A 26,375-nucleotide genomic window follows, 5' to 3' on the forward strand; every position below is an offset into this window, starting at 1 on the left:
AGCTGAAAGGCTACTAGCTCTTAGTTGGGAAAGTATAAAGCATAAGCACATGGATTATGGAAATGGTGTCATGTGTGGGTATGTTGAAAGAAAAGGAAACCTTTAAACTTCATGTACAGAGATACATGTACTGTTAACTTTGAAATAAAGTATCCTAAGATAGAAAAACAGGCCTATTCTCACACTGATCAATGATGACTTTTAACAAAATTTGCTGTGGTTTTACATATTCAGGCTCCATGAAATTCACTTTTTTTGTGCTTTCTTGCTGTGAAGTGTTAAATTTACAATTATAACCAAACACAATGTGCTAAATAGAACTGTAAATTACATCCCCTTTGTGCACTAGATGCTAATATCACAGCATAATTTCTGCACTCTTGTGTTACAAACACTGTATGATGGCACATCCCTGCCTTCCTGCTCCAACAGGAGGTTCTGGTTGACTGAACAGTAAGACTCTAGTCTCCAGCATGACTCAGGGGAGTCATAACCGACTCATTATAAATGAATGAGCCAGGCCGAGGCTACAGTACATATGCACAGCATGGCAGGCACAGTGGGAAGGGGCACTTACAGACGTTTTTACCAAGTCACAGGAAATTCACGGTCTAGAATATTGATTCTACGTTAAAATATTATGACAAGACTTAAAAGCTTTGAAAGAGCAGCTGGGTGGATGTTTATTGCTATTTTGTAAATGACCCCACCTTATTTGCTCCTCCTCGAGAAGGAAAAACAAAACAGGGTAGGTGGTGGCCAAAGCGATGCATATGTATGATGTGTAACTGTGAGGCAAGTGGGTGTGGGACGACGTCCCATGGTGGAGGTGAGTCACTGGATAGTGTCTCAGCCAAACAGCCTTTTACGGACACGTTAACTGCTCTGAAGTCTGTGGTGGAGAACAAGGGTTGTTCTGAAAACCATCAAGGAGCCAATGTTGTAGTGCGGCTTGAACATCTGCCAATATCCTCCTCTGTCGCTGCCATGAGCTAATACACACTGATTGCAATAGCAGGTCATGATTCAGGGTTACAGAATGACCATTATAAAAGCGCCCATTTCTCTGTGCTGCAGGCCCCTTTAACGTGCGCCAGCGATATACTACATTCTGGCCCTCGCTGGCCGAGCCCTCCAGGAAAATAATGCATGTTCCCATCAGTCATGCTACACTGCAGTGCTCCGCAACCCCCTCCGCTTCCATGCACCCTCGACCCAATCCATCATTCCTGAGTATGGTGGCCTCAAGGCACTGTCTGGGAGCTCTCTCTCCTTCTCTCTAAAAGAATGGAGGGGAAACAAAAGAGCAAAAGTAAAAAAGGGAGCAAAACAGAAAGACAGTGAGTTACAGACAGAAACATAAGGAAATAGAGGGGAGGTAAAGGAGACCGGACAGGATGCTCTCAGTAGGAAGGTGTGGTGCAGTCAGCGGCCATGGCAGACTGCAGGAGGCCCCTCCCATACTGTTTCTGCAACAGCTCTCTGCTGCTTTGTGGATCTACATTTTATGACGTGTTTGAAAACGGAATTGAAACGGACTGTTTTTAATTTTCTTCAAGTTTGTCATTCCCTTTTCCCCCCTCCTTGTCCCCATTGTCTGCTGCTTTCCCTTGAGCGCAACTGTGTCTCTCTGACGTCTTCTCTTTTTTGCTGTTGCAGTTCATTTCTTGGTTTCTTGTTTTTCCCCTTTCTGTGCTCGTTCCCGTTTCTCCCACATTTTTCCCTTTGTCTTTCTAGTTTTCTTTTCCTTTCTGTTGTTCTTTCTCCATCCTCTCTACTCTCTCATTAACACACACCCTCGCTCCCTTCCACTGTCTCATTAGCTGACAGCTACAGCGGTATTCCTATGAGAGGGCCAGATGAGATCCGGAGAGTGCTGTGACCTTCGTTTCACGGAGGGGCCACTATCAGTGACAAGCCATCAGCTGCAATGCTGTCTAAGGTGCATACACATACACGCACGCACACAAATGCATGCGTGTAAAAACACATGCAGCATGAAGTAATAGGCCACACAAAACCATCAGGAGCACTGAGACTCACACACACATGAACACAAACATCCAACACTCGGCACATTCTGGCATATCATGTTCTGAGCGTATGTCAGCAGCCTTCAACCTTCAACCAGCTTTTCACCAAGGCTAAAGAGGTGACACATCCAGCAGAAAGAAATGACAGCCATCTTGCCCCCCCCCACCCCCCTTTCTCTTTCCCTCACATGATCCATTGCATGACTGTGTGATGGGGGGTGGGGGTTATGAAGCCAGGAGCCTGCTGAGTCCTTGAGACGCATGCACAGAACACACGGTACACACACATGGGCCATGCAGTAAATAACGTCCATCAGCCTGTGTTTTAATCAGCTTCAGGGACGCATGGGCGCTCCCTGTGACGCTAACAGGCCATCCTTCATCAATGCAGTGGGTGGTGGGGTCATCGAAACATGGCTGTAGAGACCTGGAAGGTCAGTGATCAAGCCCTCTGGTTGACCCTTTAGGCATGATAGTGACAAGTTAGCAAAATGCTGCACCATAAACCCAGGATGAAATAGGCATCGGCCAAGAGGAGTAACAACCTTGAGGCTAGACATATTTGCAAGATGAATGGGTGAACGGTGGACACAATCTATCTTCTTCATTGGATCAATTACTGGAAATCAAAGTGCTATCTCTTAACTCACTCTACCTGTAATATCGTTGATTCTGCACTATGAGACGGAAGAGACAATCAGGATTATACAGGACCTCCACTGAGATGATTGCAAAGATCCACCGGATGCCAATACAGCAAGAAGCGAGAGGAGCTGCAGTAAAGACAGTGATTGCTAATTGCCTTGATTAGTTTCCCCCTTTAAATTCCCTGAATTTGAATGAGGTTGTTTATTCTATATGGGAGTGTTTGAACAATATCATACCCTTGTAATAAATAATGTCACACCCTGGCGTATGCGTTTGTGGCTTTGATTCTGTTTTGGAGAGAAAAATATGCTTTCATGTTCTCTAATAAAGCACAGCATTAGAAAAGGATGAGGAGGGACGAATAAGGATAAAAGAAAGGGTGGTTAAATATAATGACATCACAGGAACATTTGATGTCTTTGGATTGGGATTTGGTCTGAAACTGGGGAGAAGAAGGACTGGGATTAAGGTTGCCCACAAGCACATGTGCCAAGGCGAGAGCCGCCTTGACTGTGCCAAGCTTTTTCACATCTTGCATGCTGCAAGGCCAGCCTTGCCATATTCCGTGCATGTCCACAAACATCTGGCACCCAACCCATCCCAGCTCATCAGTGACCGAGAAACCGGATTCCTCCATCCCCCTGGCCTCTCATTTAGTGAGTCCAACCAGGCTTTCACAGGCCTCTTTGAGGTTATACACTGATGGGCTTCTTCTTCTTCTTTCCATGTTAACATACCAGCTGAGTGACTTTCTAAACTTTGCTCCTCTGACAAAACGCAATCTATCCTGAACTCAAAGTGAAAGACTTTATTGTGATATTCTTTTTTGTTTTAATTAGAAACTAAATATATTGAGCTGAATTCTAATGTACTGTGGTGGAGTTGCAGTTCATTTAAATTGCTAATTCAACATATAACTCAATAGATAACCTACGCAAAGCAGGATGAAGTACAGTTCTACTAAAATGAAGTGATTAAAACTGATGGGGAACAGCTCTGGTAAAAAAAAAAAAATGAATAGTACAAATAAAAAACATGTTGATTGCATGCCAGAGGATTTAAACTTGCTATCATCAAGAGATTCTCATTTCCTCTTGCATTTTGGATCGTCGGCAGTTTTATTGTAATTAGCAAATTAGCAGCTATGTAGATGAAGTGGAGCCGAGGTGTCAGAATCAGTTGCTTCCAGAGAACTAAATGGAAACTAACTGTGTGAAATATGCAAAGCTTGATCTGGTGCACCTCCAGGGCCTTATGTGGCTTCTTCAGAACTCTATCCCTGCTGCAGCATATCACCAAATGACACTGTTTTCATTATTGTTTGTTTACAGCAATTACATTTGGCAAACTGATACGTTTTTGCCACAGTATAAAAACCCCTAAGTAAAGAACAATAGGCAGAGACAGGGAGAGAAAAAAGGATCCAAAGATCGTGGTTCCTCTGATCTCTGTCTGTCCTCTCAATAAATAACAGCGCACACCTTGAGCTGTGCAGACTCCCAGTCGCCTTCCTATTCCTCAGGAATGAAACAGCATTAACCACACTCCCGTAACCTCTGAGGCTCATCTTCAACGGCTCTCTTGGTGAGTCAAACACGCTTTTTACCTCCAAAATCATCTTATTATCAGTCATGTCTGATTCTCAGGCTTTGCTGTCGTTGTCTATTTGTATCCCATGCTAATTTTCGAAGACACGCTGGTGATGCAATGGCTTTTGTAAAATGAGCTTTTGTAAATGGCATCTTGACTGATTAGGATGCAGGTGCAGCTGCTCAAATTTACCAGATTTATCCATTTAGGGCAGATTAATGCGCTTTAACGCCCCCCTTTCCACACAAACGAGTTCCACTTTGCCCCATCTACGACCAGCATGGCAGCGTGAGGGGTGCCAAGCTCAATCTCAGAGTAATGGGGGCGGTGTCTCTCTTGCTCAAATGGATCATTGCGCTCCAGCTCCCAGGATGAGGCAAGAGAAAATTTGTAGGGACAGACAGTGTCTCAAAGTAGACTGATTCAGTTGGACAGCCAGGGTCCTGGACAGATGCACCTACTAGAAACAAGAGGGTTAATAAAAGCCATCATAACCCCTCCAACAGAGAAGAAAACCTGAGAGACAAACAAGCCTCTGATATAATCCTGTGGGACTAGTATACTAGCTAATGGCATTCTTTAAAACCCCCGATTCATAGTCATCCCTGATTACCTGTGATCATTTGTAGGCAGCAGGATTCAAGGAAGTACATATTAGACGGACCAAAAGAGGTCAGCTGGGCTGTTAAACAAGTTAATTAACATAAACTCTAATAGCCCATAAGCATGTGTGGGGAGACAAGGTTTAACACTTTAAACCATTAAGGCCCTCTATCAATGGTGTGTTGGACTTCCTACTTCACTGTGTTGCAGCTCAGAAATTGCCACCAAGACCTCCATCCGGCCAAGGCCATGAGAACTAGAGTGATAAGGATCGGCTCCCACACTGGCAACTACCAACACTGCTTCATCATCACAGTCATCCAGAAAACAATAAAACAAGAAATAAGCTGCGATTAAGCTGCCCCTTGCATGTACTTGTTTTTTTTTTCTAATGAAATGCTCTGTAACAATTAATTTGGGGCTTAATCGTGTTAGATACAGTCATGAGACTTTTCGAGAAACTGTACCTCAGCAAAAATTCCTCCTTCCCTGCTTTAGATGCAACCATCTTCCAGAGTCTGAGGTGATAAAATATTTAGATTGGTGCGACTCCTACATCTTGGGATTGATTGTTCCCTCTGCTCTCTTGTCTAAACGAGCCTAAGTCAGCCAGAGTTCAAAGGCTTTGTTTAGCAGACTTGCTTTGCCAAATGAAGCAGACATGCAGAAACCCTGGGTGGCGGGCTGCAGAGGAGGAGTAAGAACGAAAAACGGTATACTTCAAAGTTCTGCTGATTGCAGTTTGCTCTACCTCCACAGGCCAGCTACATAAACAACCAGAAACTGTACAGCAAGCACAGATGTGGTCCTGGATATGAGCTGGAGAACAACAGAGAACATAAAAACACCTTGTGTGTACGGGCTTTTGCGTCCAAGTCAAACACACCTCACGCAACCTGCTGAAGTATAATCTTCACAGCACAAAGCCAAAACTGGAAAAAAAAGTATTAATATATCATGTGTAGTTTACACTCCCTCAGAGAGTAAAATAAATGGGGACAACTATCTTATCATTCCTGCCTCCTTGTTCCACAAAAATCACATCTATTAGAGGCACATGTACCCCGAAAACTGAAAAGTAGCTCAGACATTATTTTTAAACTCCAAACTTTTTCAGATCTCCACTTTGAGACACTAGAAATATCTTTCATCATTTTATAGTTTTGAAATAGGCGAATAATAATCACCAGTGGTTTTCATATTCTCTGCCTGATGTTGAATTTCAGCATTACTCTCATGTTAAAGGCCTGAAAATAGTCAAAAGTGAAAAAAACAGCTCTTCTCAGGTGACCCTGATCTGCTGCTCGAATTTTTCTTCAAGCGGATCTGTCAGTTATGCATTTCCTCTCTTAAAAATGACCAAGCTTTCTGTTAGATAATCATTATTGATGAGCGTAGGAGTAAGACATTTACGAGAAAGGACATGAACTTTATGATTCAAATCTTTAGGGTGAAAACGTGGGTGTTTCTGAGGGGAACAAGTTTAAACAGGATGAAGATGAGGAAGGATGTGGAACCAGAGCTTATAAAAACAGTGTCATATATTGTAAAAATGCAGCACAGCCGTCACAGAAAAATAATAGGGTCTGTGTTGGAAATGCCTATTACGGTGTTTGTCTTGGCTATGAAGAGATCTCATTCTGGCTTGGTCACACCTTAATTTGCAAAGCTGTGGGAGTGACAGACAGAGAGAGGAATAACACGCGCACACACACACACACACACGCAAAGCTATTAGGTCTGTAGTGCAGGTGGCCCCCCCCACCACCACCCCGATGATTATAAGCTTGACTTAATAAGTGATGGAGGGGCTCCAGGTGTTTTTAATTGTGCATAAGGCCTGTTTATTATGACTGACTGAGAGCTTCGCAACAGGATCTGCTAAACGCCCTTAAACATCTGCACTTTTTTTTCACTTGTGCCTCTTTCCTTTTAACTTACTGTCTGTTTATTTGTTTGCCCCACATTCAATCGCTTTCCCTTTCACTCTCTGCTTTCCTTTCTGTCTTTCTCTCCCCCTCTGAGCCTCTTGAGTCTCTATCTTTTTCTCCCCTCTCCTGCCCCCTGCTTTGTATACAGTACATGATAGAGATCTGAAACTGAACCTGAGCTCCAGATGAGCTTAACAAATGAAGGCAGAGTTTGAGCCCATTTTTATGTCCGTAACGCAGGTTTGTGTGGGATTTGCAAATGAAATGCTACCATTAAGCATTACCGTTAACATTAAAATTGCAATGGTATACTGTTTATACATCTTTTGATTTTCTCCTTGAATTACTATATCAAACACGTATTCTGCAGCACAAACATTCAGAATTGTTGCTCTAACAAACAGAATTGACCTGCCAATTTAGCCATTTGGCAACACTTTGTCTGAATGTGTGTGTGGTTGGCTAACTAATGCTCTGTGAGAACTGGGTTATTACTGTTTGTTTTCATATTTACAGCTGGTAGAGGATGGACTTGGACCTGAATGAAACGCGCCTGGTTGGACTTGGGCTGAAATTTTAACCAAATTAAAAGTTTGAAAACCATTTTTTTTTAAAAGTACTTTTGGGCATTGCATCTTACATACTTAAAAACACTTTTCCTCATCTTTTATTGCATGGTGACACACTTTCAAAGATGAGGTAAAGACTGAGATCACACACGCACATGTGCACATGCTCTATTGGCACACAGTCCCATGATCTCATGAAAATGTCAGCTTTCACACTACTGGAAAATAAAAGACAACAATACATAACTTTGTATTTTTTCTGAGTTTTTACCCACTAGTCAGTGTTCCTGATGACGCTACAGGAGTGTCTCTGCATTAAGAGACATGTGATTACAATAAAAGCCTTGACACTTCATACATATCATACATGTTCATCTGTGCTAACGATGTAGGAAGTAAAAGCAAAATTGTGTCTATAAATGGACAAATATGTGTGACATGTGTAGTGTGTCCAAAGTCCTATTATCTCACAGTCTTTCCCCTTTCCCTCTGCTACTAAAAGCAGCTCACATGCCACGAGATGATAAGGCAGAAGAGAGTGATCAGATTGGACAGGGAGAAGCTAATGGTAACGCTAATGCGCTGACAGACATGCACATTAATAAATCTATAAACAAATATTCATAAATGCAGACACACACATAGATAACACAGCATTGATGTGCACATTTGCTGTACTGTATTTGAGCACACATGCAGAGTTACAGTTAAAAACAATGACACACACATTCACTCACTTACACATGGATGTATTTTATCTGCATCCACTGAATTAAAATGTAGCTAAATCAGCATTCATTATGGGTTTAACTTGATTCACTGACTGTACAGGATACAAACAGCTTTGCCCCTGAAACACAAGCACAACTGCACCCACTGACACAACTATTTGTACAAATCTCTATGGTATAATATCTGTGGAGCATCTGTCCATGCCCGGTGCGGTAGTAAATAACCCATTCCCTTGAAGGGAGGGACCTGCTAATGAAGTCAACTGTATGCCACTGCACTGCGTAACTCACTGAGGCTGGCCGGCTGCAGCACGGGGCTACTGCTCACCAGGGCACTGTGCCTCGCTCTGCTAGTGGCTTATACTGCAGCGACATAGATCGATTCATGAATAACAGAGATCATGCCGCTTTTAACTTGTGTGCTTTACTGTCGTTTTCACTCACATTCCCCATATGACAGAGATAGCTTTGAATGCAGTCATTAGAAAGTCTCTGATAGAACTGGGAAGCAGAATGGGATGCAGATGATATAGACAGATAATAGAAGAATCCTCCAGTGTAGGGGCCCTCCTCCTTAATGTGTGCCACACTATCATCTTGATGTCTTTGTGCCGGAACATTGTTCCCTAGTTTGGAAAATGAGGTAAATCGGATTCAGAAAACAAGTGGATTAACTTAATCACCCCTCGGCTTTGACAATGACCTTCGCTTCTGAGGCATAATAAGGATTAGTTAGAAGTGGAAGGACATATGCCATGCAGAAGAAAAAGATTATAGTTCTCCCATGACAGGATGATTGAAATGTGCTATTCACCATTCCTTCATGGTGAGAGGCTGTGATAAGAGGCCACGGAGCAATGCACCACAATGCTTGGCTGTGATATTCAAAAGCGATATCTGTAACCTACACAGTGAAATGCCTTTTGGTGTAGTTTTCTCAGTTGGAAATCTGCTTTTAGCGTATAGAAATGTACCTAAACAAACCACAAAAGCATCACTGAAACAGGAAGGGAATAGTTTACATTTACATTAGGGCTATTGATTCCAGGCTGGCTAGCATATATTCTCTACGATTCCTGTCATTATTGCGAGGGAAATAGCGTAATATTTCTTATGGCCCATGCTACATTATTGATCCCCTGCACAGGAAGGAAGTTATTCTCAGGGCTGTATGAAAGACAATACAGGCACGCAGCGGCTCAATAGGACATTACAGTCAACAAGGTCATGCAAATTAATAACAGGCGTTGACCTTCGGCCTGACTTATGGGAAAGGTGAGGTCAGGTGGGAATATGAGGTCGCTAGGCACGCTGCTACAGGCAAATGGAGGAAACAAGATCTCCAATACAAGAGGACTGATGGCAATTGATCTCCAGTGACAGAACAGGCTGATCAATCAGCCACCAACCCGGCATGTCCTAACAGGATGCTTGCAGCCCAGGAAACTGATCCTTTTTAAAATAAAAAGACAAGTTTGGAGAACAGACAGAAAGGGGTAGAATGTGCTGACGTGGGTTCAGTGAAGGACGCGGCTGTCCATCACTGTTGTTGTTGTTGTTGGGATCAGGATTTATGCTATTGTTGCTATTGTCAGCCAGAGAGGGGTTATCTATAAAAGGAAGCTTATTGAGGAAAAACTGTGTGTGTGTGCGTCTTTGTGTTGCCTCTGCTGATGTATCAGTAGATTTGCGTATATAGGTGTGTGTTTTCCTCTTTCCTTGTATATATATATCTATTTGTGTGAGGTGGCAGGAATGATTAGCAACTGTTTTAGCTGCAGATACAGGACGCAGTAAGACAGCAGGGGGGCAAACATGCTGCAATCCCTCAACTCCTCTTTTCCTCCACATACTCCTCTTTCTGTCTCTCCCAGTCTCACTCTGTTCTTTCCCTTCATACCTCTCTTCCTTCCTCTCCAATTTTTATCTTTCGGATTCTGTTTCCCTCTCGTACCCCCCCCTCCCTCCTCCGACAGTAAGGTGCTGTTTTGGGAGGAATGAAATTAAAATGTGGTGACTGCAGTTACATAATGGGAGATGGTGGTTGAGCTATTTCCGCATGCATCTGTGTCTTTTTATTTGTGTCTATGTATTGAGCAGCACCACCTCACTGTACGTATGGGTGTGAATTATTATGGTTGTTTACATCAGTCATGTGTTAACTATTGTGTGCCCACAGAAGCCTACCTGAAATACACACAGTGCACACATAGAGTAAATGCACCACAAACAGTCTTTCTCTTGACGAGGAAGAAAGTGGCAATGTGTGTTGCATCAAGCCTGCTGCGGCAGCACACACTGATCTAGAGCTGAGAAAAATCATACGAGCGTGTAACATTATCTCACTATCTGCCACACTTTTTCCTCAAACCCTCATCTCTTGCTAGATCCAATATTTATTGCCAAGCGTGTCCCCTTGACCATATGACCATCACTTTTGTCAGCAGTGACAAAAGTTTGTCCTTAGTGAGCCAGTGCTGTCCCGCATGGGATAATCTGTGGAGAGAGTTGGAGGACACGTGCAAACACACCCACCTCCTTGAGACACGAAACAGCAGCAGCAGCAGCAGCAGCAGCACCGGCTTGGTGCTGGCATTGTCTTCTCAGAGGCGAGCGTAAACAGATTGATTGGACCGCTATACCGCAGTTGCTCAATGCTGACTCACCCTGTACATTACCAGCGAGGGAGAGATGCAGAACGGGGCAGAGAGACTGCGAGATACTCATAAAGCAGCCTCATCTCTCCCCCTTCTCTTTCCCATATGCTTCCCTTCCTCCACCCTTCCCAGTCAGTCCAAGGTTATCCAGCAAGGGATGGGGTTGAAGGGTAGGAGTGATGGGGGTGGGGAGGGTCAGAGAAGGTGACAGCCCACCTGAAGCAGCTTCACTAAACGACTGTAGAAAAAAAACGAGGGCCCCTCAATAGAGCGTGGCTCGGATTAGCAATCTGTCCCTGTGGATACGACGTGTAAAGCTGACGGCAGGGGAACGAGTCTGAGATGGTTAGAGGGATAGTTACTGTGGCGTTTAAGCTGGCTGGTTGGCTGGAGGATGGGGGGGGGGGTGGGGGGGGGGTGGGGGTGGGGGTGGGGGGGGGCGACGGGCATCGGCGACGCTGGAGGCGGATGCACCATTTTTCTAGTCCAAAATGAGCCCAATGTCACCGTGGCAGCACAGTGCTCCTCTGAGGGCACCGCGGGCCAGGGGGGAAAATGATGGATGAGTCGCCAAGCAGCCTCTCCTGCTTCATCACTATATACACACACACACACATATACACACACACACACACACATACACACACACAGACACACACAAACACAAATATGCACTCAAAGTCAGGGAAATACATACACATAGTTTACTCGCACAATGACAATTTATACCCTGCAATATGTCCACACAGAGGCATCTCTGGATGCATACATATGCACTCACACACAAACCTGCACAAACAGATTACACACACACACACACACATACACAAATACAAATATGCTCACACAAGGCCATTTGGGGATACACACATACAAACACACCCATGTGCACACACGCTTTGAGTGATTTCTTTGTGTCCACATGAGTTATAATTAATCACTGGGATATAAACACTCCAGATGCAGATATTTACAGGAGTTGTCAGTTACACACAGACACACACACACACACACACGTATACACACTCGCGCAAAGAGCACACGGCACTGGCTTCATTATGACTGCAGCCCAGGCTAATGCCACAGGATCAATGACAGATCCTCTCTCTCTCTCCCTCTCTCCATCCCCTCATTTCTCTGACCCAAAAGCATGAGTGCGTCGCCATGCAGAGCACCCTGCAGCGTTTATTCCTTCTATGACCGAGCAGTAGCCTCCTATAAGGCCCTTGGGTCATCCCGTTGTTAATACTCCACCTCGACATATCCATCCATCCCCCACATATCCCACCAACCCCGACCAGCACAGCACTCACCACATCACCAGTTATGAGGGTTAGGGGGATTACATTCGGAAGCAATTACTTAAAGTGCTGATTACCTGCAAAAAATTGTAACCAATACTGCTGCTCGAAAAGTTAATTTACATCACTCTCCTATGAGTGCAATCGGTTAAACAGGGTGTATTTTAATCTACAATTCTGCCAGACATGAAGAAAATTCCACAATTTAGATGCCACATTTGCACAGAGCAATGTAATACGTTAAACTCTGAAGCATCATAGGCATCTGTGATCTGATTACTGCATATTTACAGTAACTGCAACAGATTACAGATGTCATCTTTTTGGAATCAGATTACTGTAATTCCATTACATCTAATCAAATACTCCTCCTCTGCCCTGCTGAGCTCACAGAAAGCTACATCCCTGACTGTCCTCATGCAGATGCAGGTCTACGTGGGCAGTGAAGGAGAAATATGGCCGGCCTCTGGTGAGCAAGGCGCGTATAGCTGAGTGGCCATCCATCACGACCCTGCGGCGGAAAGCTATACACACTTGGTCCGCTCAGATCCCTCATCTCATAAGAGGGAGAGGGGATTGGGGAGAGACAGGACAGTCAGAGAAAGGGCTCATAAACATATTCCTTCAGGATTGGGGGAGGGTGCCATGTAAAATCCTCCAACATGGGCTTGGAGAAAAAAAAAAAAGTCTGGCCTCTTAGATTGATGGACTAAGCTTCTGCGCTTGTAGTGTTTTTCCTGCAGCACAGTACACAAGGGTGTATGGCTATGATTACTTGTAGTCAAGCCACGGCTGGGAGTGGATGGTGGCTACAGTCTAGATATTAGGATTAATGACCATGCTGGTCAGTCTAGTGAAACATCATTCATACTTCTACTGCGTTCCAATGCTATGTCACCAAAACAATGGCAAACCGAGGCTATTTGGGGTGTGTGAAAAATATAAAATCTATTTGTTTTTCTACCCTCCAATCAAATTTTAACGCTGTGACAGATGTGATAAATAAAGAATAAGTGGGATTACTTGAGCTGAAACTACAGGTGAAGTAAAACAAAAATCAATAGCAGAATAATGAGGGCTTTAACAACTTATGTTCTGCTGGTCATGCTAATGCAGTCAGAGGATAATGTGAGCAAAAATACATCAAAATGTCCACCCACCGGACAGTTAAGGTTAAACGTCTGTTCTCCCCCCCACCTGTAATCGCCACTCTCCCTTCCATCAGATCAGCTGTAGACAGTGATTATATGCAGTTGATCTAGCTAAGGAAGAGGATAATAGAGAAATGAAGCGAAAAAAAAAGAGGCCAGAGTGGGTGGTTCTCTAACTAGGCCGCAAAGAGAGCTCCATGCTTCAACGCAATAACTTTCATTACATTAAAAAATGTGCTGGCGCTGTTGCATTGATGATTTACCTAAAGAGGCAGTTACCAGACGACAAAACGGCACTAACTTGCATGTCAATGAAAAGGTCTCCTGATACACTTTACAGGGGCAACCCTATTGACATCACTTCAGAAAAACTGCACCCAGGCTTATCTGTCTTCACAAGAGGGTTACTAGCTCGGGCTAAAGGACAGTGTTCGTATATATATATATGAAGCCAAAGGTCAGTCATATCATCTGCTCAGAGTCTGTAGCAACAGACTGTATTAAACTGTGACTCTACCACATAAGTGCACATGCTCAATACAATAAGACTAAGAGGGTTCCATTGTTTTGTGCTGCTGCGTTATGTGAGCTGAATATTGAATGAAATGAAATGAGGCATTTCTCAAGGAAATGTCAACATAAAAGCTCTGTCACAAGTATGTGTAAAGAAAAGGATTAACGCTAGAATGAGTTTGTTGTGTTTATGTAGCTATAGTGTGTATGAGTGTGTATGACTGTATGGCTGGTGGACCTCAGAAAGAATAGCCAATGCTTATGCTGGTGATAATGGGGATCCTAATAAAGAAAGAAAGAAAGGGCTGTATATATGTGACAGTGGTGGTTTCTGTGTTATTCAGTGTATTTTGCAGTAAAGGCATCAAGTGTCAGTAATTTTAGCCAGTAGCGAACAAACGTGATCAGTGGCCTTTGCTAACTGTGCACTTTTTCTGGCGCCCTTGCCACTATGCATCTTTAGTGTCCTGTAACTGAAAACCCGTCAGCTCTGTCACTCTCCACCCCCTGCCACTTCAGGATCATCCGTGTCTCACACACCAACAGAGGTAATCTCTCAATATTGATCCGGTCACATGGCAAAGGCAAATATGTTAAAGTGGACAGTAAAGACCTCCACAAGAGGGCTGAGATTTGATGCTAGAAGGATGCATGATGTTCACTTCCTTCTTTATGTTTAAACACCATGTACATCTGTGTGGTTTAAGCACACCTTTGCCTGCGTATGTAAGCTCCTATCAATTTGGTCCTATAAGTTGCGGCAGCTACATACTGTACAGGAATCTTCGGAAGACAAGCATTGATTTCAAGCAAATCTGTCCGGACATCTCCTCTTTCTGGTTGGGTACACCTTTCCACAGCTAATGAGCAGCCGTCTTCATTCCGCCGCCAAGTGAGACGTTCTTTTTCATGCCTTGTGTCAAGAAACACCGGCGATCCATTACCAGGGAGGAGAGATGGAAGAGGAAGGATTGGAGGAAAAAAAAAAAGTGTATGATGGTTAAGCCTGAGCTTTAAGACAGACAACTATGTCCCCTAATCCCTTCTGAGCAGCCGTAAGCCTTCCGTTATCACTCGTTAGAATTGTGCATCCCTTAAACACATTAACTTAGACCCTAATGCTGGCCTCTTTTGTATGACACAGCAGCTGCTCATAGCAGCCCGTCACTAAGCTAAGAGGGAAGAAACATGCTAATTGCTGTCAAACATTTAATTGGGTAACAAGGGTGTTTTTTTTTTAATGGATGCAGAGTATCAGCACATTTTGAAGCAATCAACGTTATCCTGGAAAGTGCTTTAAGGTGGCTGCAATTCCACTCTACCCCTCAAACATGTGTCAGTGAGGGAATCTGATGATAAAATCAGGCACAAACACACACACACTGACGGGAACTCAATTATGTATGCATACACCTGCTTCTATATCCAAATATTTGTCTTTATTCCTCCCACACACACTGCATTGATCTTCTATTTATCAGTATACAGATGGAAAAGAGAGGTGGAACCTTGCTTTTCTTCTGAGTCTAGTGGGACTAGAACCAGAGTAACGTCCTTACTCCGCTCCACTGTACTGTATGTACAGTATATCTCCAGCTGCAGTGTACGCCACTTCTAACACTGGCCTTCAGCAGCCCACCATCCTCTCAGTCTGTTGACCAGTGAGAGCTCTTTTAGTTGCATGAATAACTCATAAAATAATGGAAACACTGTAAATACTCAAGTCAACAGGACACATCGAGGCTAAGAAATGAAACAGGTATCAGGTTGTGTTGGAAATGTAGGCAGCACTGACATCCATTTACTGCTCTAAATATAATAATATCTTTACTAATTTGCTTTCTTTAAGTATAATTTTGCTTGAGATGGGCCGTGAAGCATTAACAAATAAATATCAGGCAGTATTTATTCTGAAATGCACTGTAATGCAGTAAGTCCAATAAACAGTGCTCTATGTGCTATTTGTATTATCCCAAAACAATGTGCAAATAGTTATGCTATGTTACACAGTTGCCTCCCCCCCACAATGGCTTCACAATAGATTGCAAGTAAGAGTGCAAACATCATTTTATTTTAGTGTTTTTCTTCCATTTCCACTTGCTGCGATTCAGTGCACATGGATAAATATGGCCTGATGCTGCCTGTGATCTCCAGCTGTGCTAAGGGTCGCACTGACAAGGGAGAACCACAACGACTGGGCGACCACTACAACAAAGGAGGGCTTGTTATGTATTCTGACTGCAGCGCGGCTAAGATGCTCAGTGTTTGCTGAGACAGCAGATGACTTGCCTTGCTCTCTCGGCCCCTTGCTCAACCAAGGCAGGATAGACTTAATTGCCTCATTAGCAAAAGGGCCAATGAGGAGTTGGCCTCTTTCACATTGTTCAATGTCAAGAGTGCAACTGAGAGGAAAGGTTAATAGAGTAAATAGCATCCCTCTCCTAAATGGAAAAATGTTTGTTTTCATGTATGATGGGTCAGTGGCCAAAAGCTTCATTTCACTCCACGGTGACAGAACTATGCAATTGATTTCATCTTATTTGCGCATTGCATATTTTAACCTTCATTATTACTAATTTCAGAATATAACACAGCTTGCTGTCGCTGTGTGGTAACTACCAAAGCTGTCTTTTTTTAAGCTTGGACCCATCTAGAAAGCAGAGTCATCATGCCAAGTTTAATTATTTTAAGAGCTTGAATTTGCAAACTCCGCTATTTCCTCCTCCACAGCGTCTTTGGACCGTAGACAGCAAATCAAGCCAAACACTAACACTCTTGATTTCCCTCTTGAAAAAAGACACACAAAAAAATTATGTCTGCTGCTGGGAGAGAATGTGTTGTCCAAAAAAGCCTCATGTTTAATAATTTTGAGAGAGACATGAAGCTCGGAGAACAGCACAGTTTTCACTCAACTATGGTGCTGTTCACACGCTGAGAAACATCACAATCCTCATTCACCAACCACAATAAGACAATTTCATACAGAGTGTGACAGTTTGGACAACAATGCCAAATTATGACAGGCATCTTGAATGCAGTCCTAAGCCTCTGTCTGTGTCTTGAATAGAGATGTGCTGATCTATAAGTTGGGTCTGACAAACTGCATGATGGGCCAGCCTAAACAAGTGTGCATGAAACCGAAATGTAGAAAGTGACAAAAACAAATGGTCTTATTAAATGTACTATGAGTTTTGATCTGACAGTTGTTTGCTTAGGCACACTAGACGACTGTGGTGAGTTTACACAATTACAAAAGCATCACTAACTTACAGCTAACAAGCACAAACACACTTAACATACACTTGGTTTTTATGTCCATGTAAAGCCAGAAAGCCCTCTTCTGGGAAAGCACAATGTATTGTACAGCCTTGTAAGATACAAACGCTACATCCATACTGTGGGTACATCAGGCTGTGGGTGGATTATTCCACCCTTACTGTGGAGCACTTTACCGCAGAGGGTACATTAAAAAATGTACAGCTACACATCTGCATGGGCAGTACAGCGTAAAGGCTCCATTTCATCAACAAGTCAAGTCTAACGAGTCGGAAAAAACAAAGGTGGTGGTGCCATCTGTTCTGAACCACTTTGCTGGGAAGAGGGAAAAGAAGTGGGAGGATAAGAGGGGAGAAAGCTTTTTCAGCTCTGTACTCTGACCACATCTGAGCTCCTGAATAAGCGATTTCATCTCCTGTGGAAACAAACTCCCAACCTTTCGGCCTGATAAAGGACTCTGCGTTCTTTAATATGGAATACTGTGGGTAGAGCTGTAGTGCAATCAGTGGCATTGCATACTTAATTGTGGACAACCTAGCAATTGATCAGTGATATCCAGTTTACAGTGTTGTCTCTGTGGTATGAATGGCCAAATGGCTGGCACTGTGGTCGGATAATTAAACCATCCATCACACAACATCCGTTGCAAGAGAACAGGAATGGCAACTACAACTGGATCTTAGTTATTCCACTTCACAGTTCCTGCTGAATGGCAATTACATGAGGTATGGTTTGATGATCAAGGACCTCATCCCTATAAAGAGTTAATCAGCAGAACTGCAAATCTAAGAGCTTAAAATAGCTTTAAAGGTCATTTCCAGATTTTTGTTACAGTCAATAAATAGATTAAGCCAACTCTTTAAAGGCACTGAACAGTCAATTCCTTTTTTGCTTTTCCAACCAATATAAAATCCTTTCTTCCTCACATTCAGTTTAGATCTAAACTGGACAGATGGCCGAGTCCTGACTTCAGCTATCATGCACTAAGAGTGGAGGGGATCCTCCAGATGGTGTTCAGGTCTTGTGCAGGTAACCGCTTTGTCTTCCACCGCTCTAATCAATGGCCACAGAATTCCCTCCCTTCCAAACACCATCCATCTTTAGGTCTTTCCAGGCTGCTCTGTGACGACCAAAAGCGGCTGAAGATAAATGTCTGAAGGGCAGAAGGGCCTTTACTGATTAAAGCCTCAAACGCTTTAGGGAAGAATGGCAAGCAAAAGAGGAAATGGAGTGAGACAATGGAGCATGCAGGTTCAAAACACCTAATGGAGTGTCCTGCTTGCTGGGCTAATAGACTGCTTCAAATTGAAAGGAACAGCAGGCGTCTAAATAGAGCGACGAGGAACATTTCCTCCTGTTCATTCAGTCAGTTCCCAATTGGAAAAGCAGGAGAGGAGGGAAAAAGCCTCGCCTGGGTTGCCATTGTTTGGTGCAGCAGAAGTTACTTTTATTCATCTGCAATCAATTCTGGAGATTGAATTACAGCTGAATGTCATGTAGAGTGAAAGAAAAGTCAATATTTTGTGCATCTGCACCACACTGGAATGAATAAAATAAATGAACACTTCAAAGTTCTTTCTGTCTGCACGAAAAATCTGATACTATAAGATTAGTGGGGGAGACTTCCTGTGGTCACAATCTGGCTGTGAGCTGTTTTTTCTTGCTGATTCTCATCTCAGCAGCATGTTTGAATGTCCAAGTTGATATTTGGACATGATGATCAATAATCACAGTGTGAGATGAGGCACCACACAGGTTGGGGTCTGACAGGTGCACCCCATGACCGATTAAAGTGCTAAGCGACTGATAAGAAATGATCAATTATTGGCAGACAGTTTACCGGGGTTTTGACACTCTGTCACTCACTGAAAATGTTAGCCCAGCAAACATGAGTCCAGCCTGGTGCAGTGATAAAAACACCAAAATGTCCAGTCTCTGCTGAATAAGGACACAGTGATTCCACATAATCTTGACCTGACGTATACAATCAGCATGATCAGGCTTGGTCCACATCCGTCATGCTACCAAGCTCTCCAGATGACAGGGGAAACCTTTGAAGAGACACACCGGCTTGACCTCTACTGTAACACAACCAATGTCACTCCTGCGCTGCTCATTGAGTGTAAATGTTTTATCAAGAGTTTTGCTTTTTCTTCCTTTGTGTCATTGATGTAAGCACTATGCTAAGCTGCTTAAAAGTGAAAGACACCTCAGCAATGGGGATTTTGCTTTTTGAGCTGTTTATTTTCCTGCACAGTTGGATCGCACAGCTGCACAGAAAACAGATATACCTGGTTTCAGCGACAGAGAACATAGATCAAAAGCGTGTTCTGCTTAAAGAAGACAAGCATGCCAGCTTTATTCCGCACTGCCAGTTTTCACTAAGGCAGAAAGCACTTGAAAGCACCACGACAGAGCTGGGAGCTCTGTGATGATAGCATCTCATACCCCCACTACTGATAAACAAACAAACATTTTAAATGGTATTTTTGCAAGATGTATGAATTTTGATCACCTTTGCTCTTGGAGAGCACTCGGTTGGTAATAGATAGAATCCCATTTCCTGCACTGTCAATAGCTGCAAAGAATTAATATCGAGACGGACCTTCGGTGGGGTGAATCAATGGGAGACAATTCCATGCTCCACCTCGCCGACAGCATCAGCGTTTATCTCACCGTTTTGTTCACTCTTTGATCTCCTTGCTGCTTACATAAAACAATCATAGACCTTGATTAAAATATTTATGCTCTCAAGCTGCAAATCACTTCACGTTTTCTAAGAAAATAGAAAGCTGTAATTGTGCCCGCTCCATTAACTTTCATGGTTATTCACTACTGCAAATAAGTCAGAAATCCTCCCTTTGGAAGGAATGTCCATGTCTGTAAGGATTATAGGAAACTAGGGGCAAAAACAAAATTTTTAAAACAAAGGTTTAAAAGGCTTCCTTCCTATGTTAGTTTTGGACAGTTTCTGACATTGTCATAGCTCATTTACAATTAGGTATCCAAAATGGATAGAGGCATTTAGGGTCACATAAAACTTCATTCTGGATGCTATAATGCAATGCCAAAGCATTTTATTGCTGATGACATGGTCATCTGAATCAATTTCTGCTGAGGTCAGCTGTTGGTAAAATCCAAGGCAGTAGGATCAAGTAATTTAAGAGGTGAAAGGTTATTTTCTAAGGTGATTACTATTGTCATTGCTGTCCTGTGGTCACCTAATAAAGCACTAGATGCAAAAAGGCCTTCATGGCTTATACTAAGCAATTTTTTTTTTATTTTTTTGCATTGATCAGTGGATACTGGAGTCTATTAAATGCCAGAAAATAGCCACAATCACCTTTTCCCACAGGCCAAAGTGACATCTTGTCTAGCCTGTTTTACCCAAAAAGCAACAAATTCCAACATTTGAGAGGCCAAAAAGCAGATAATGTTTGGTATTTCTGCTTGGAAGATTACCTAAATGATTCATTGATGATCAGAATTGTTGGCAATTCATTTTCAGTTGGTCAAATAATTGATTAATCGACTGTTGTAATTGTTTCAGCACTAAACTATAGTAAAATATGTGTAAAACTGGCATAAGCATTTCCTCTAATCCATGTCCTCATTATTGCAAAACTTAAATATTCATTTGAAATGTTTCTCATCTCAAACGGGCCCATGGTCAACCCATTTTTTATAAAACAGCCGGTAGTTATCACATGTTTGCGTGTCAGCTTATCTGCACAAAATGTCTTTAATTGTTTGTGTACAGCAGTGCAGCATACTAGTGCAGTGTAACGTCATGTGTAGATGTGCATGTGGCTCCAGTTAATGTGAATTTGAGTCTTTCCAGAACATCTGTCAAAGATTAGCAGTAAAGTGAAATAGGCAGTTCCTGTTCATATGTTCCACAATAATCTGGCAGTAATTTTCCCGGTGAAGGATGAAAAGGGGGAGGGTTTATAGGTCAGAAACACTACACAAAACCAGCTCTGTCTCGGCATGTGTCTTGTGTTTTACAAGAAGAAGTGACAAAAGGCCCATACAGAAGAATGTTTGGACAGCTTGGAAATTATGGGTGTGGCTGAAACACACCAGGAAAAAAAGATAAAGAAAAAACGAAATCTTGTCGAATCAGCCGACAAAGTCGATACGTTCATTCCGCCAGTCCGACCTTTATTTTGGGCTCGGATGTCTTCGGCTGCTATAAAAATACAACCTACTTCGACCATCTACTAGTAGGAATAAAAGCACTTACTGTACTAAGCAGGTACACTTTCACCTACAAACACTCTCATTCTAAACGTGGCATCCAGCTTTCTGCGACAGAATAGAAAGACCTTCTGACTAAAAGCACCACGATCAATGAAACATGAAGAATCCCTCAGGTACAAATTGTTATTCAGGGAAGCACGCTGTCATTCAAAGGCCGTACACATCAGGGGGAAAGTGCTTGGAAGGCAAATCAGTGTTTGTTAATGATATGAGTCAATTGTTTTGAGGACGGCTGGACCTCTGTACTCATCTGTAGGCCTCCTCAGTCACCCTTGGTAGAGGTTTTGTATTCCAGAGTGCTCTGCCCTTGCTGAGCCATTCAGATTTGCCACTTTTGCTTTGAGTAATACAATCCTCTCTTGATGGAAATCTGTTTACATTTTGTTCTGCATGTCAAATCGCTGACATTGTAGGTGGAAGGGAAGTCATTTAAGTATCTAGAGCAATGCAATGCTAGCTATTTGCTATTTTTCCCTCTACAGCCGCAGATGTACTGCAGTCTATGTCCTACAACTTGAAAGCAATATCTACTGGATATTGATTCCTGAGTGCATATGTGATGTTTTGCATTGTCCTTTTGCTCAGTCTGTGTGTAAGAACGCACTGAGGCTCTGAAAGTGTTAATAGGTCTCGGCGTCACGTTCATGAAATAAACTGTAAATTAATTGTAGCTGCCAATTAAAGTGAGATTGGAAGTCATTTAAAGGTTTACACTCCTCCAATGTGAGATGAAGGTTAACTCCAACATAATGTGCCAGACTCTCCACCTAAGTGACAAATGCTTCAAATATCTTACAAGTTCAGGTCCCACAAGGCATATCTGCCAAATTCATCACATGCTCTAAAAAGCAAATATTTTCAAAGCTGAGAAGATACATAGGGGATGCCACATGAGGAGGCTAAAATAATGTGAGTAAAAAAGAAGATCAAAACAAAGCCTTAATGTATGGTAACTAGACGTCAAATATCGAAATGTCTGTGGGTTTGTATGAATGCCAGAAGTCGGTGGCTGGGTGTGTGTGTGTGGGAGTGTGATTCAGGCGCAAACACATCAAGATGTCACTTCATAACCTCTGGCTCAGGAGGCTCCTGTCATCTTCACATTTCAGAGATCCTCTGCGTACCCCGGCAGACATGCTAAATATAGAATGGGGACAGAATTTCTGTTTGGATCCACTGCTCTCTTTATCTACATCTAACACTAGCTGCACGCATAGGCGCCGCCATCTTCTCACTGTTAAACACATGCATACACGTGTGTAAACAGACATAGAAGCCACTGCACTGCACACTAATTTTAAGACTCTACTGCGTTCCCATGATCACTGGCAGTCTTCTAGATTGACGCTCAAACGAACATAAGACTCACAAGCGACACACCAAGTCAGGCTGCAGAGGTTGGAATCTCGCACAGAAAAGCTGCTCATTCTTTCCAATTACATTTCTGTCAAGTGACTTACACTATGTTATTACTTCTTGGACAGTCAATTTCAAATTCCCTCATTCAAAATCATTTATTCCTGGCACAAGGACAGATCCATCACTAGTCTCCTTTTTCTGGCTGAACCAGGCTTTACTTTATTTGACCTTGTTCTGTTTCTTACTTTGTATCGGCAGAGTTACAGAAGGGAGCTACAGAACTCTCTGTGGCAATTAATTGCGCTACTTATCTGTAATGTGAACAGTGGATATTACATCTCCAACAGATACTAAATTAAGGATGTCTCAGGACTTGCAAGGCTGAAGCCAAATAAAAAGGAAATGAGCCACTATTAATGACTATTGATTCTTTTATAATAAAACAGCTACTTCCTCTCTTTACTTGGCTTCGGTGTTGATCTTGAATTAATACTGGCTATAACTAGGAAAATGTCCTTCAGTCTAGCACAGCAGAGCAGCCTAGCCTGAAAAGCTACATACATCTCCTTGGTCAGGGAAAATATTCTTCTGGCTGACTGGCAGATATTTTGTTCTTGCATGAGAGACACATAACCCAGGTTGAAACTATGCTGGATATTCATGCTAATGATATCATTTTCAGCTGCATGGGTTGCTCTATACAGTCCTATCTTGTGATATGACATGGGAAGGAGAAAATGCCTCACCATGGCAACAACAAATCATTTAATACTCTAGGCATAAGGCATAAGCTTATGGTTATTTTTAAGAGAAATGTACAAATGTGATGTATAAATCATTGCGTATGACGTTTGCAGCTTCCACCTTGCCATTGCTGGCTCAGCATTCATCATCATCACCATCATTATCATCATCAGTAAAGCGCTGGTATTTAGATAATCCATGTGTTTAGCGTGAATCATATAATTATCAAGAAAAACCAAAAAAAAAAACAGGGCTGATGAACTAAACCAAAAAAAATGTGCTGGTATGCAGTGACTGCTGCTGAGTCAGCTCCTTTAGTTAAAGTGCAGGATCTGTGACCATCACCACTGAGCACATACCGCACATTCATTGGTAGACCAACGAAAGCCTTAAGAAGTCAGCATGTATGCAGGTCTGTCTTTTCATACTGCTTATCTTATTCAGGGTCACAGGGGACTGGAGCCTATCCCAGAATGCATTGGTAGAGGAGTAGGATACAACACAGACAGGTCACCATTATAACTGAATAACTTATAGCTTATAACTTCCAACTGAATAATGGAAGACTCTTTAGGCATTTATAAACCAACAATACAAAGCCACATCTAGCATAAGCAAATAACATCAGCTGTACGTCTAAACTAATGGCATGAAAAATTAAACACAGATGCTGTGGTCGTTGGATTTCTCTCCAGACCGCAATATGATGAACAGCAAGCGTCACATAGACTAGAGCACAACTCAAACCAGATCAAACAAGCCTCAAGATCTTCTGTTTTCCTCTGAATGGCCACTCTTACTAAAACTCTGCTTTCCAAACTTTTTCATACCAAGTACCCTCATCCAGAGACACATCAGATTGTTAACTCAGCCTTTTTCAAACATTTCTAGGTTCTGTCCCTAGTTACACTCAACAGGGGAATTTTTTTTCCCGTTTCACTGCAGGTGATGAGACAGCAGTGGGGAGTGTGAAACCTCTTACTGGAAGTCATTTTTACACACTGTCTCACAGTGCTACAGTAACTTCCAGTCAGAGAAGTCACAGTGGAATTAAACAATCCCTAATTTGGCTCCGAACCTGGAAGCTCCTCCAGGCCCTCCACAGTACATTACTGTAATATAAGTAGTACAAGTAATAACAGCGGCAATCGTAGTAATAAGAGCAGCATTAGTATCAGCAGTAGCAGTGATTTAATAAACTACTGTCACTGTTGATACACAAAAGGAAGCTTCCATTTCTCTTAATGTAAGTGAGGCACTTGTGATCATGAGAAAATACATTTTTCAAGTTCCATTTCCAACTGAAAAACAAATGATATATGTAATAATAATATATACAGTAAAATAATGTTCAGACCACTTGAAACAAGCCAAACAGTAAGCACCTACATATGGAAAATGTCTCATCTAACGGGCTCTTTGTGGTTACTGTATGTGCTATATTTTGAATTGTTTGCCTTTGTCTACAAAAAAAATGGCAAAAATCATTTTGCTTGTCTGCAGCAGGCCCACCTTTGAAGGCATCTATTGACTGCAAACCCTGCAACTATTGACTGGTTGTCAATACATGCACATACAGTCTCAAAAAATCTGTATAGCCCGTTTCAAGGGAGGGGTCATGTGAACTTTTATCCTCTCCCAAATCTTCCCGTTTCTGAGGGCTGCAGCAATTAGAGCAGCCTATGGAAATGAAATTTGATTGAAATATTTTAATTTGCGCACTTAGCAGAAATAAAGTATAGGAATGACAACGCACAACAAAAGGAAAAAAGAAATATTGTGAAATCATTCCGAATCGAGGCTGAAAACATTTGCCAGACGTGTTGTGTGAAAGAATGAAAACGCATATAAAATATAAAATCACTATAAATATGAACAACGACATGCATCGTCGCCCACATCCTCAGTGACAATTGACAGACAAACGCTCCACTGCTTTTTAAAATGAATAAATCATCTTTTTTTAAAGGCATGGGAAGTGACTTACCCAGAAACAAAGAGCGAAATGTTGCAGACATCACGGCTGGAAATCCCATATGCAACGGAGCTGGAAACAATGCGCTCAGACTGCCTTCAAACGCATTCGGGCTGACCTAAGTGCAGGCACAACGAAGCGGCACCATCAGCGAATTGAAGAGCGAAATCAAGAGAGAAATAAATCTTCATTGAGCATATGAGTCCAAGGACATCATATGTTGCACACGCCCGACATGTCTAAGCCTCCCAAGAAGAAGTAGAAACGTGGCTCTTTCTCTTCACCGTCATTTTCATCGCAGGCTACTTGGCGTCAAATCAAAGTTCCCTGTGCTGTCTGGCTCTGGCGTGGGACGTGTTGTCTCAGGGTCCCCTCTGTCTCCTCCTCAACGGTCTCTCCTCCTTTGCTCCTCCGCCGCACAAAATGCTAGAGAGGAGGAGGAGGAGGAGGAGGAGGGCGAATAGGTGGATGATGAGGGGATGCTGAAGGATGGAGACCTCTAGAGTCTGAAGTTCTCTTGCACAGCCCGAGCATCCTGCAACAAAAAAACAGCAACAAAAAAAAAAAACCCCAACAAAAATCAAAAAAACTTAAAGGCTTGTTGTGATGATATGGGTCCAATTGTTAAGTGTTGCAGGCGCGAGTGAGCTGATTTCTTTGATATGAGTGAAATTAAAGTTGCCTTTAATGAAAAAAAAAAAAAAAATCATGGTATGAGCTAATCACAGTCCTACAATAAATAACTGCATTGATGCTTTATAGTCTTTGCTGTATTTATAATGAATTTCCAGCTAATTTTTCCATATAACACAATATTCATTTGGAGATTGTGTTATCTGAAGGAATTTGCAATCTAACATAGCAACTTATCATCATAAGATTTCTATAGTAGCCTATGTTATACGTAATTTGTATATTTTGTACATAAATTCATATAAATTTGTTATGACTGTAGTAATTAGGATTATTAGGTTATTTTTTATATCAGGCTAACTGAGCAAGTAGAAACAAGAACTACTGCATGCTTTAAA

General features: G+C 42.4%; 1 protein-coding gene across 1 annotated transcript in view; it reads right to left on the reverse strand.

Annotated features, from left to right (window-relative positions):
• Positions 1 to 25,851, reverse strand: part of clmpb (CXADR like membrane protein b) — a 66,998-nt gene extending 41,147 nt beyond the window's left edge. The window contains exons 1-2 of the mRNA XM_044354565.1: positions 25,629 to 25,851; positions 25,357 to 25,462 (exon numbers count right to left, since the gene is read on the reverse strand). Of these exons, the coding sequence (XP_044210500.1) occupies positions 25,357 to 25,462; positions 25,629 to 25,640 (118 nt within the window). The 5' untranslated portion in view covers positions 25,641 to 25,851. The remainder of the gene's footprint in view (positions 1 to 25,356; positions 25,463 to 25,628) is intronic.
• Between the last annotated feature and the right edge of the window lie 524 nt (positions 25,852 to 26,375).

This window comes from Thunnus albacares, chromosome 6 (genome assembly GCF_914725855.1).
Source record: "Thunnus albacares chromosome 6, fThuAlb1.1, whole genome shotgun sequence".
NCBI classification, from domain to species: Eukaryota; Metazoa; Chordata; class Actinopteri; order Scombriformes; family Scombridae; genus Thunnus; species Thunnus albacares.